The sequence below is a fragment of the Garra rufa genome, chromosome 24 (assembly GCF_049309525.1).
Source record: "Garra rufa chromosome 24, GarRuf1.0, whole genome shotgun sequence".
Lineage (NCBI taxonomy): Eukaryota > Metazoa > Chordata > Actinopteri > Cypriniformes > Cyprinidae > Garra > Garra rufa.
In genome coordinates, this window is record NC_133384.1 from 33,354,613 (window position 1) to 33,368,173 (window position 13,561).

At 34.3% G+C, this 13,561-nt stretch overlaps 1 protein-coding gene across 1 annotated transcript in view; it reads right to left on the reverse strand.

The window, feature by feature from the left end:
- LOC141300186 (microtubule-associated protein RP/EB family member 2-like) overlaps window positions 1-13,209 on the reverse strand; it is a 31,462-nt gene extending 18,253 nt beyond the window's left edge. The window contains exons 1-3 of the mRNA XM_073830519.1: window positions 12,928-13,209; window positions 8,447-8,574; window positions 3,547-3,692 (exon numbers count right to left, since the gene is read on the reverse strand). Of these exons, the coding sequence (XP_073686620.1) occupies window positions 3,547-3,692; window positions 8,447-8,574; window positions 12,928-13,052 (399 nt within the window). The 5' untranslated portion in view covers window positions 13,053-13,209. The remainder of the gene's footprint in view (window positions 1-3,546; window positions 3,693-8,446; window positions 8,575-12,927) is intronic.
- Between the last annotated feature and the right edge of the window lie 352 nt (window positions 13,210-13,561).

Below are 13,561 nucleotides of genomic sequence, written 5' to 3' on the forward strand. Positions count from 1 at the left end.
ACATATTCCTATAAACAAGATACTTGAGATATTTATACTCCAATGTGCCACACATATTTATTCCTCATTAAACAAACCCTCTACTAAGAATAGAAGATATATTTAAGCCCATATATGTCAAAAACCGATCCCACCTTCTATGAAATATGACATCTTTGCTATAAGAAGCACAAGTTATGTAATCTAATGACACACATTCAAGTATAACCCTGTGCCATAATGTCTTTGAAGGGGCTTTATCCATTAACAAACTCAGAAGAATACATTTTCTGACACAAAATGTAAGGAGCTTGCAAAGTGATTTTTTATGTTTATCTACAATAATTTCATCATATATCCCAAGCAACATATGTTTTGGATTGCAGCCAATATTAATAGATAAAATAACATTAAGTTCTTGTTCCACCATATACCAAAACTTCTGATTCTCCCTACAAAACCAAAAACAGTGAACAAGCTCTCCTTCCTCTGTTTTACATTTCAAGCACATTGGTGAGCAGTCATCTTTAAACTTGTGCCTCTGTGATGGAGAAATATGAGCTCTGTGCAGGATTTTCAATTGCATCGCTTTTACTTTATTGCATATGCTTAGGGTCCCTCCCATTGATCGTCTGTGATTTGTATATCAAGTGTCCTTTCCCATGTTCCTTTCAGGGTGTCCGTATTTGACGAGCTAAAATCCTTGAGGAGCTTGTAAAAAAAAAAACTTGTAGAACTGTTCCTATGTAAAAAAAAAAAGCTGTCTCTCCAGAGCTGAAATGTCCTGGTTTATAAGCAAAGTAGTCCCTTTTTTTCTCAAAGTCTCTTAATTGTAAGTAACAAAAAAAATCCTGTCGTGAAACACTATACTTGATGACTAATTGGCGACACCTTTATGTGCCCAAACTCGAAAATTTGAGTCTACAGTCCCCGGCAGGAAGTCATAGTTGTCACAAATAGGAGTAAAAGTTGAGGTGAGTCGAGATCGACCCTCCAAACATCTAATAAACTGCCATGCTTTAATAGCACAAATTGTGATGGGGTTACTACAGGCGACTCTTAAGGGTTTAGACTTTTTAAGAAAAAGCAGATTTACTAAAGGAATTTTACTGAGTGAGCTTTCAATATCAAACCACACTGTTCTAGACCCTTTATGTATCCAATCAGATATGTAATGTAAATGAACACTTAACTGATATCTCCGAATATCTGGAAGGTCAAGACCTCCAACTGAAGATGATAGCAATAAAGTTGAAATTTTAATACGTGCTTCTTTTTTAGCCCATATAAAACAACTAAACCAACCATTTAATTTCCTAATGGTTTTATGTGTGAAGTTTATTGGAATCATTTGAATGGGGTAAAGTAATCTTGGGAGAATATTCATCTTCAGAAGGGACATTCCACCTTTCTAAATCATTCTGAATTCGTTCAAAAAGTGGAAGAAAGTTTGCTTTATACATCTGTTCAAAGGAGGGAGTAACATTAATGCCCAAGTATGTTAAGCCCTCAGGAGCCCATCTAAATGGGAAGGATGGTAATGTTTGGGGAATTTGTTTTAAGCCACCTATGGGCATTGCCATTGACTTATGATAATTAATTCTATATCCTGAAAAAAAAATGACAAATTTGTCAATTGTTTTTAAAAGAGCTGGGGTAGAAGTATCGGGATTCACCACGAATATCAAAATATCATCGGCATATAAGGCAATCTTATGCTGGTTATTTGATACCATTAACCCACAAATTTTTCTATTTGTTCTTATAGCCTCTGCCAACGGTTCAATTATCGAAGCAAATAGAAGCGACGAGAGAGGACAGCCCTGTCTCGTCCCTCTTCCAACTTTAAATGTAGAGGAGTGACACCCATTACTGAGCACGGCACTAAGAGGTTCATTACCCACTTAATAAATTGTTCACCAAGACCAAATCTATGTAATGCATAAAATAAGTAAGGCCATTCGATGCGATCGAATGCCTTTTCCGCATCTAGTGAGATCACAAGACCATCTATTGATTGCCGTTTAGAAAATTGTATCACATTCAACAGGCGACGCATGTTATTGGCAGAGTTACGTCCTACAATAAAGCCTGTTTGGTCATCCTTTATTAGAGCAGGTAGAAGGCCTTCTAACCTTGTTGCTAGAATTTTGGAAAGAATCTTCAGATCTACATTCAATAGTGAAATAGGTCGATATGACAAACAGTCCTCTGCCTGCTTGCCCTTTTTCAAAATTAAGGATATATTTGCCTTTCTCAGGGACTGTGGTAAGTGGCCTTTTACAAATGAATCGTTAAACATATTTAGTAAGGGGTCAACTAAAACATTTCTAAATTCTTTATAAAATTCACTACTAAGCCCATCTGGGCCAGGTGCTTTTCCTGACTGTAAACTCTTTATGGCTTCTAGAACTTCCTTTTTAGACATAGGGGCGTTGAGGAAGGAGGTCTGATCTTCTGATAAAGTGGGAAGATTAAGGGTGGAAAAAAAAAAACTCTGTGGACTGTGTTGTATCCTCTTCTAGTTCTGACATATATAAATTCTCAAACCATTCTTTAAATATGTGACCCTGGACCACAAAACCAGTCTTAAGTCGCTGGGGTATATTTGTAGCAATAGCCAAAAATACATTGTATGGGTCAAAATTATTGATTTTTCTTTTATGCCAAAAATTATTAGGAAATTAAGTAAAGATCATGTTCCATGAAGATTTTTTGTAAAATTCCTACTGTAAACCTATCAAAATGTAATTTTTGATTAGTAATATGCACTGCTAAGAACTTAATTTGGACAACTTTAAAGGTGTTTTTCTCAGTATTTTGATTTTTTGCACCCTTAGATTTCAGATTTTCAAATAGATGTATCTCGGCCAAATATTGTCCTATCCTAACAAACCATATATCAATAGAAAGCTTATTTATTGAGCTTTCATATGATGTATATATCTCAGTTTTGTAAAATTTAACCTTATGACTGGTTTTGTGGTCCAGGGTCACATATGTTATTAATAGATAGACTGTCTGAAAAGCGTTTACCGCTACTATCCACAATAGACAGGAATGACTGAGAGTCTGATTTTTTTTCTTGAAGTATTTCCCCACTTTATCTCCATGCTCATATATTTTCTGCTTAGCAAAATAACTAATTGTGAAATTTACTAGCAATTTCTGAGTGAAAACTGTTTTTAGATCTTTTTCAGTGTGGTAATTAAACAGGTATTATAACTAAACAGAAAACTAAAATGAATTTTCCCATATTTTGCACATTCATTTTCTCCATAAGAATAGTGAGATAAGAACTGCTCAAAGTTTATGAATAATATGTGACTCTGGACCACAAAACCAGTCATAACGGTACATTTTTAATTGAGATTTATACATCACGTATAATTAAATCAGTCTAGGCTTTTGGGATCTTACACATATTTTCTTATCAGACAAAACCACGGTTGTTTTTCATTCTAAAATGTACTTCTCTATGGTGCTTTTGAGAGAGATTTTATTTCTACTCAGATTTTCAGTGCTTATCATGAAAGCATGACTGAAATGCCCTCACGTTTCTCTCACCTTATCAACATTCATCCTCTTGAAGGAGGCCTGCAGGAGTTTGAAGTTGTGGATGTATTCATGCTCCAACTTGGCCTGGAATTTCACCTTCTTAAGACTTATGCAGCCGGGAAACAGCATGTCCATGAACTGACAGTACGCCGCTCCTGCAAAGAGATGCACAAATGGTGAAAAAGGTTTTATGAAGACATTATTTAGGACTCATTCTGCATCTCTAATATCTCCAACACTTTCAAGCAGATTTAGTTTCAGTCTCAGTGTCCATTTTGGAGCAGTAAACTTAATCTGTCCAATCAAAAGAAATAAAACAAGGGCACTTAAAGGGAGATCCATTCGACTCCAAGGATGTAGTTTAAAATGCCAGTGCAATGTCATGTAAATCAATGTCTAGGTAGACCTGGAGCCGATCCAGAGGATATTCAGTGTCTCGGAGATCTTTAAATACCTCTGGCCTGACTTGCGTTTATGCCGAACTAAATTAAGGTCTGATGTCTGATGTGATGTCATGCTAAAGCACAGAATTGTTTATCTTCTGTTTGATATTATTAGTCAAGGTTCCCACATAACCTGAATGAATGGTGAATTTACATGACTGCTAGAAAGACATTTGTTCTCAAAACTCAAAACATAATCCTGGGATTTGAATGCAGATCTTTGAAGATTAATTATCGTCTGCATAAACCAGTATGTTTAGGTAGAAATGAAAAAACAGACAGTCCGCAACAGACAGAATCAACTATTTTATAATGGAGTAAAATATTTGAGTAGAATTTTTTTATTAAGAGTTATGTTAATTGTTTTATCAAAATATGAGGGATCATACAAAATGCATGTTATTTTTTATTTAATACTGAGCATAAGACATTTCACATAAAAGACATTTACATATTGTCCACAAGAGAAAATAATAGTTGAATTTATTATTAATAGTTCAAGTTATAAAACTGCCTGCTGTTCTTCAGAAAAACCCTTTAGGTTCCACAAATTCTTTGGTTTTTCAGCACTTTTGTGTATTTGAACCCTTTCCAACAATGACTGGATGATTTTGAGATCCATCTTTTTTCACTGAGGACAATTGAGGGACTCATATGCAACTACTACAGAAGGTTCAAACACTCACTGATGCAAGATCAGGGCAAATTTTACTTATTTTGTCTTCTGGTAAACATGTAAGCATCTTCTGTAGCTTCTGAAGGGCTGTACTAAACGAAAAGAAATATGATATTTAGGCAAAATAAGAAAAATGTACACATTTTCATTCTGTTCAAAAGTTTTCACCCCCTAGCTCTTAATGCATTGTTTCTCCTTCTGGAGCATCAGTGAGCGTTTGAACCTTCTGTAATAGTTGCATATGAGTCCCTCAGTTGTCCTCAGTGTGAAAAGATGGATCTCAAAATCATACAGTCGTTGCTGGAAAGGGTTCAAATACACAAAAAAATCTGAAAAACCTAAGAATCTGTGGGACCTGAAGGATTTTTCTGAAGAACAGCAGGCAGTTTAACTTTAGGACAAACAAGAGACTTATGAACAACTATCACTAAACAAAAACACAGCTGTGGATCATTCAGGTAACAACGCAGTATTAAGACTTAAGTGTATGTAAACTTTTGAACGGGGTCATTTTTATAATTTCAACTACTATTTTCTCTTGTGGACTATATGTTAAATGTCTTCTATGTGAAATAACTCAGTACTAAATAAAATAAAAAAACATGCATTTTGTATGATCCCTACAATTTTGGTAAAATATTAATATTTATATTGATATGATGTACAGCTCGAAAAATAAGTTTATATTATGTGACTTATATTTTAGACAAGTTCCTGTTTTTGCTGTATTTCGTTAAAGAAAATAGTTTCAAACAGAACTGTTTTGCATCTCTGAGCAACTCACAACAGTGTTTCTTACTGAATCAATCAGCTGTTTGAACAAATCGCTTGAATTAATGACTCAATGACTCACTCATGAAGTGATTCGCCCCCAACTACTGGCGCTTATAGGATTATATTTGAAGTATATATTCCAGTTTTTCCCAAAAAATCCTTTTAAACATCATTATAAAAACATTTTGCTAATAAAACATCAAAATATGAATTATGCATTTGTAACTGCAGATTAACCGAATTCATATCCTTGATTTCATTTAAATGAGAACAGCCCTATAGTATCTTACTATTTGAATTTATTAATTAAATTTACGAATTTGATACAAAAGATAATGCATACATTAAATTAGGTTGGAAAAAATGTCATTATAAAGATAAAATGCTCATTAAAGGTAAAAAAAATAAATACATTTAAACTTACTGGAAAAGTTCATTTTTGTTACTCCTGCAAACTAACTACCTCACAGAATATTAAGAATATCAAAAGCTTTAATAGTCAGCTGTTCAGGTAGTCCTAAACTTGCCAAAATACCAGCACAATAATGCTCTAATTGTCTAATTATCATTATCAACAAAATTCCAGAAAATATTAATATATCATTTTTTTGTCATTACCGCACACTCCTTTCACACAAATATAAATCATACTGTGTAAAACAGTATTTTAGTTTAATCACTAGGCTATAATTACCATTCATTAAAATAATTCCTTTTCATCATCAATCAAACCTTCTAAAACCTGTAAAATCCCATCAAACTAAAAATCACACAAAGAACTGAACTGATCATCTTATGAATGTGAATGAATGTGAATTTCAAACTAATTAAACAGTGCAAACGACAATTAATCAGAGCAGTGACCAAAAGCAAAGATAAACTTAAATGCAAATAGATGAGAACTTGATGAAAGAATACTGAAACTAAATGGTTGACAAATAGCAGCTTTTCTGATTAAAATTGATTAATCCATTAAGAAAATGTATTTTTTTAGATGACCTTTAGCCATTTTGCAGTTCACTTAAGCAGCCTTGTAATGTGAAAAAAGTTAGAAAATATAAATCATGTGTGACCCTGGACTACAAAACCAATCATAAGTCAACTTTTTGAAATCGAAATTTGTATTAAATATATATACTAAAGCTAATTAAATAATCTTTGATGTATGGTTTGTTAGGATAGAACAATATTTAGCTGAGATATTGATGTTTGAAAAATAGAAAACTGAGGGTGCAATCTAAATATTGAGAAACTTACCTTTAAAGTTGTCCAAATTATGAATTTTTTTTTCATCAAATGTTAAAACTTTGTTATAATGAAAGCAATAGCTGCACTGTAAAAACATTAGTAAGAAGTTGTAAATAAAAATTATTACATTATGTTTTACAAAAAACAAATCCTATTTCAGATTTTTTCACAATTTCATATTTAATACAATGTGTCACTTGGCATTTATTTGTAAGTAATTGTGAAATTTACTAGCAATTTCCAAGTGAAATCTGTTTTTAGATCTTTTTCTTTTTCAGTGTGGTAATTATACAGGTATTATATATATAAATATGAATTTTCCCATATTTTTCCCATTACTTTTCTCCATAAGCATAGTGACATAAGAACTGCTCATAAAGCTTGTGAATAATATGTGAGTCTGGACCACAAAACCAGTCATAAGGTTACATTTTTAATTGAGATTTATACATCATCTATTTGAAAATCTGGAATCTGAGGGTGCAAAAAAAAACAACAAATCAAAATACTGAGAAAACCTCCTTTAAATTTGTCCAAATGAAGTTCTTAGCAATGCATATTACTAATCAAAAATTATTTTTTGATATATTTACTGTAGGAAACTTACAAAATATCTTCATGAAACATGACCTTTACTTATATCCTAATGATTTTTGGCATAAAAGAAAAATCCTAATATATTTTTGGCTATTGCTACAAATAACATACCCGTGCTACTTAAAGGAGTAGTTCACTTTCAGAACAAAAATGTACAGATAATGTACTCTCCCCTTTGTCTTCCAAGATGTTCATGTCTTTCTTTCTTCAGTCGAAAAGAAATTATGTTTTTTGAGGAAAACATTTCAGAATTTCTCTCCATATTTCTATGGTTGCAGTTTCCAAAATGCAGTTTAAATGCAGCTTCAAAGGGCTCTAAATGATCCCAGTCAAGGAAGAAGGGTCTTATCTAGCGAAATGATTTATTTTCTAAAAACATTTACAATTGATATACTTTTTAATCTCTAAACAGAGTACACACAGAGCTAGACAAGACAAGCATTTGAGGTTAAAAAGTATATAAATTGAAATTTTTTTTAGAAAATAACCAATTGTTTTGCTAGATAAGACCCTTCTTTCCTTGGCTGTGATCATTTAGAACCCTTTGAAGCTGCATTTTGGAAGTTCAAACTCGGGGGCACCATAGAAGTCCATTATATTGAGAGAAATCCTAAAAAGTTTTCTTCAAAAAACAATTTCCTTACAACTGACGAAAGAAAGACATGAACATCTTGGATGACAAGGGGGTGACTACGTTATCTGTAAATTTTTGTTCTGAAAGTGAACTACTCATTTAAGACTGCTCACACGCACAATTGCATGTGTAATAATTCTACAAGAATAAAAGAGTTTTCAATGAAATATAGCATGTAATAAGCACATCATTAAAAAAAACACTATTATTAGATGATTCAAAGTTATACTTGTTTTTGACCGCAATAAGGAAGTTCTAGTGTAATTGCTTTTAATTACACAGCGGTTAAATGCAATTAGCTAAATTCCCAGGTTCATAACTCATGAGCGCGTTACCTACAGCAGCTGAGAATTTACAACAGCTTTACTGACCAGCCAGAGGAAAGCACATTTATTTACACAAACGTTTAAAGGTAGCAGCCGTCCTACAGCAGCGCAGACGAGCACTAACGAAATGCCTTAGTGTAAATCCTCTAGGATTACTGGTCTTTGTGTCTAATGAGTGTCAGCGGCGGTTTAAGTTGGGAGGTTCACATACCTGATGACAGCTGCTCCACTTTAGTGTAGTTTAGACAGAGCAGATCGTTCACCCAGGCTGTGATGTCATGCCTGCTCATAGTCTCCTGGGTGATTGAGGTAGAATAAACGTTGACCGCCATCCCCCAGCTGTGGATGAGACACAGAGATCATCAGCAGGAGCATCATAATCATGTGCAGATGTAGTGAAGGACAGCTCAATGTCTGAATGACACTATCAGCTCTGGTATTGACTAAATCATCTTGTTAGTATGAGTAATTCACAATGCATGCAGTATGTACTAAGTCTAAAGTCAGAGTATTTACTAGACGGTCATACCAAAAGTTATTCAGACACTAGGTATTATTTTGGATATATTTTTTTTTCTTATAGATTATTTATGTAAGCGAGGATATCAAAATAACAGTAAACTGTGACATAGCATACCCAAAAATTCTTCATATACAGTGGGATGAATAAAATCTCGGACCAAATATTTTTGATTGTGGACGATTAAAATGTCTCTACTATCTCCTATTGAAAAATATCGTAGTATCGTGCTTCGTCTTAATATAATGTACAACGCGACATACATTCACTTACGAGACACTGCACTTATTCGCAGTCACAAAAGTACATTATTTGCATCATTGCATGCGATTTAAAGCTTTGCCAGTAATTTATTTCGTCCGCGCGCTGTTCTGGCACGCGCTTCATAAGCGCGTACACCTGAAGCGCACGCGCTAAAAGCCTGTCAAACATCGCCTGATTACTGGACTAAGCTATCTTTCGCAACTAGTTCGCTAATACTGTCAAAAAACACAAGTATTACATATAAAAATAGTTGGTTATGTCTAAAGTGAAATTAAACAGCTGAGAGAAAAATGGACGCGCGCTTGTAGATATTGTGCAGCTCTTAAAGCGACAGAACTAAACATGCTGCCGATTGTCATTAAAGGGACAGTTTACCAAAAAAACTACTCATATGGTGTGCCAAACCTCTATTAAATACACCTACTGTGCCAGAAATTTAAAGTTTGTTTTATTTGTATATTATATTCATTTGTCACATGTAGTCTTTGTTTTATTTTTTTAATAACAAAGAAAAAAAAATGACAGATTTTTTTTTTATCTTCGCCCAATTTAGCCTAAACATCTGCCATTATTTGTATTTTATATTTTGTTACCTTGTAAGACTTTGGTTTTAAAATAGGGAAATTAGTTTGGCTGTGCTGCTCAGACAACTTGCAAAATAATAAAACCAACTTGCTTGCTTGGTAATTGGTCAACAAAGTATTGATAGTATGACAATATTTACACAACTAACAGACTAACAGACAACCTTTCTATCAAAGTTGTCTGACATTATCAAGATGAATTTGTTCTGAATATGAGTTCTCGTCATATATATATATATATATATATATATATATATTTTTTTTTTTTTACCATTTTCCAAACTATAGTGAAACTGTGATAATGTGAGAAATGTTCCAAGGTGTCTGAAAACATTTTGGTTTGACTGTAATGCTTTCTAATTAAACAAATATAAAATTGTGCAAGTGTTTTAGAAAACTAAACTGAGATGGACTGGGGCAACAAAAGGCCATCTGTTGTTGAATGTATAATCTATGAAGGAATAGTTCACCCAAAAATAAAATTTTGCTGAAAATGTACATACCCTCAGGCTATCCAAGATGTAGATGAGTTTATTTCTTCATCAGATTTGAAGAAATTTAGCATTACATCATTTGCTTACTAATGCATCCTTTGTAGTGAATGGGTGCCGTCGGAATAAGAGTCCTAACGGCTGATCAAAACATTACAATAATCCACAAATAATCCATCAGTTAATGTCTTGTGAAATCTTTAAGATGCTTTTGGATAAAATGAGTCCTCTATTTAGAAAAAGTTGTCTGGTTTGAATCATTAGAGAAATATGCACACATCAAAGATTGTTTCACAAACAAAAACACTTCTTTTTTCCAATGTCGGAACTGTTTGAACTTGTATTTTGTCCAGAAGCGATGGTTCAAAGTTTAAATGTCTTAATGATGGATTTGTTTCTTAAAAGCATGCAGCTTTTTGCTTTAAAAGACATTCATTGATGGACTGGATTGGTGTGGATTACTTGTGGATTACTGTGATGTTTTTATTAATCGTTAGGACTGTCATTCTAACGGCACCCATTCACTGCACTGAGCAAGTGATGTAATGCTTAATTTCTCCAAATGGGTTTTGATGAAGAATCAAACTCATCTACATCTTGGATGGCCTGAAGGTGAAAAAAAAATTTCAGCAAATTTTCATTTTTGGGTGAACTGTTCCTTTAAGAGCTCTGAATGTTTGCCACTAGCCAGTGTTGCACATTTTGCCTATAAACACAGTGTAACATGATCCTAATGTAAACGAGGTAATCACCATGTAAATATCAAGATATACAGAGCAATCCACAATGATAAATATAAGCTTTAAAGCTTTGTTTGTTCATTCTCAGACAGAATTGTGAGTTCACAGACTGTCTGTCCTCTTTTTTTTTTAACTCAAATCTAAACAAGGAAAAAAAAAAATCTCAAAGTACATGAATGCAAATGCATGCACAAATATGTCCACAAAACCAGTCATAAGTGTCAGTTTTTTGAAATAAGAGAGCGGAATAAATAAGCTTTCCATTGTATGGTTTGTTAGCATAGGACAATATTCAACCAAGGTACAACTATTTGAAAAACTAGAATCTGAGGGTGCAAAAAAATCTAAAGTTGCCCAAATAAAGTTCTTAGCAATGCGTATTACCAATCAAAAATGAATTGTTGATATATTTACAGTAGGACATTTTATGGAACATGATCTTAACATCCTAATGATTTTTGGCATAAAAGAAAATCGATTATTTTGACCCATACAATGTATTTTTGGCTATTGCTACAAATATACCCATGCTACTTAAGACTGGTTTTGTGGTCCAGGGTCACATACAGTAGTTTTCCATCACAGAACAGCGTTTGATGTCAAACCAGACTGCATATACATTTGCATCAGACAAAAAAGGCTTTTTGTTTGTCCTCTACTGAAACTGAAAGGCCCTTGAAAAGCTGCTGATGTGATGATAGATTTAAACACATCTCAGTTTGGCACAAAACACAGTTTGATTGGGTGGATAATGGCTGACATTATATAAACTGGTAATTATTTTCATGCTATGACTGATAACCTAATTATGACCAATATTAAAATACTAGTTTGTCTAACAATAATTAAATAAAAGACATAAATCAATAGCACAATTTAAAAATGCATAACGACATTAAAATATACAGTATAAAATATTATGCATGTATTTATAGACGCTTGATAGCAAAACTAACCTAAAATTGGCAGGAACAAGCCATAATTGTGTTTCTTCTTTCTTTTTAAAAACATGGTCCTGAAATATAATTTCTATTACAAACCAATTGTTATAAAAAAAGAATAAAAACTATAACCAAATAACTAGATACAAATAAAACAGCAATGCCATCCACAACCAGTCACTAATAGGCCACAATTAAGCATACGAACATATAAAGATTGTCTGAACTTAGATGAAACAAACTAACCTAATTCAATTAACTGACCGAAGCCAGTTTCAGATCACTGCCAACAGAAAGATCCACCACATCAATCCCATTCTCCTTTATTTCCCAGTGAACCATCATATGAATAATGAAGCAAACCCCTCCAGAAAACCCACATCTCTTATATAAGATTTCTTTAAAATCCCTCCAGGATGACAAATCCACCTCTCTGATAATTTCTCATGGCTTTAATAAGCTTAAGCACACAAACTGCATTTCCAGACATTAGTGCTGTTGTGCTTAAAGAGAGACAGATTCATCTAAATTTAGCAGGAAAGATAAACAGTTTAGTGAGATGTAGGAATGAAGGGGGGAGGAAAAAAAATTCAGAGGAGCCAACAGATCAGTGTCAACAAAAGCAATCAGCCCAAAACATGTTCACAGACACATAAAACAAAAGCAATCGTATTTTTACCCATGCACGAGATGTTATCCAGCATATGCACGCCATCCGAACAGATTTTGAGGATAGGATGAAATGAATTACATTACGCAATGGCTGACTGCTTAGTGAACATACAGGCCATGCACTGGCAAAACCTGGGAAAGCACTCACTCAGCGTACATCCCAACATACATCCATTTCAAATCGTATGCATAACGTCTGAGAAAAATCTCTGGAGCTTGAACGCATTCACTAAAGAGCGTTTAACATGGTTTTTATGATTGCACCATCGGGGAAACGCCATATCTGGCTCAGGAAAAGCCCCACCGTTAGATACAACGCAGCCATAATAGGAGTTCGGGGTTGCCAGAGCGAGTGCAATGGCAAAGCATGGATTAAATCGTGTAATCTTGATATTTTCGGGTAAATGCATTGATTGTAGGTCGCTTAAAGCGGAGGTTTCTTTGTAAAGCGGCCGGCGGATGGTAATGGCAGTGGTGTACCTGTAGGCGCGCTCTCCGCGCACTGTGTTCTTTCTGTAGGGGATGATGTTGGTGCCGTTGCTGTCCGGAATGATGTCGTTGTTGTTCTCTCCATTGGGGGACAGAGCTTGGGTCGGACCGGGCATTTGGCTCTGTGAAATACTCAAACGGAGGAGGAAAGGGACGTCGGGGCTGTTCCCTGCCGCCTGCCTGCTTGTTCTCAGTATAAATCCCGTGTGTAAGAGGGAGAGTGTGTGTATGTGTGTATATGGATGTGTGTCTTCCGCTCAACAGCGACCTCACAGGTGAGTCGCGGAATGACAGTCATGTGACTTTGGGAGGGGTGCTTCAGATTTGAGCCAGAGGAACTTTGCCTCTTCCTAAATACGTCATTATGTTTTATATATATGTGACCCTGGACCACAAAACCAGTCATAAGGTTAAATTTTACAAAACCGAGATGTATACATCATATGAAAGCTCAATAAATAAGCTTTCTATTGATGTATGGTTTATTAGGATAGGACGATATTTGGCCGAGATACATCTATTTGAAAATCTGGAATCTCAGGGTGCCAAAAAATCAAAATACTGAGAAAATCACCTTTAAAGTTGTCCAAATTAAGTTCTTAACAATGCATATTACTAATCAAAA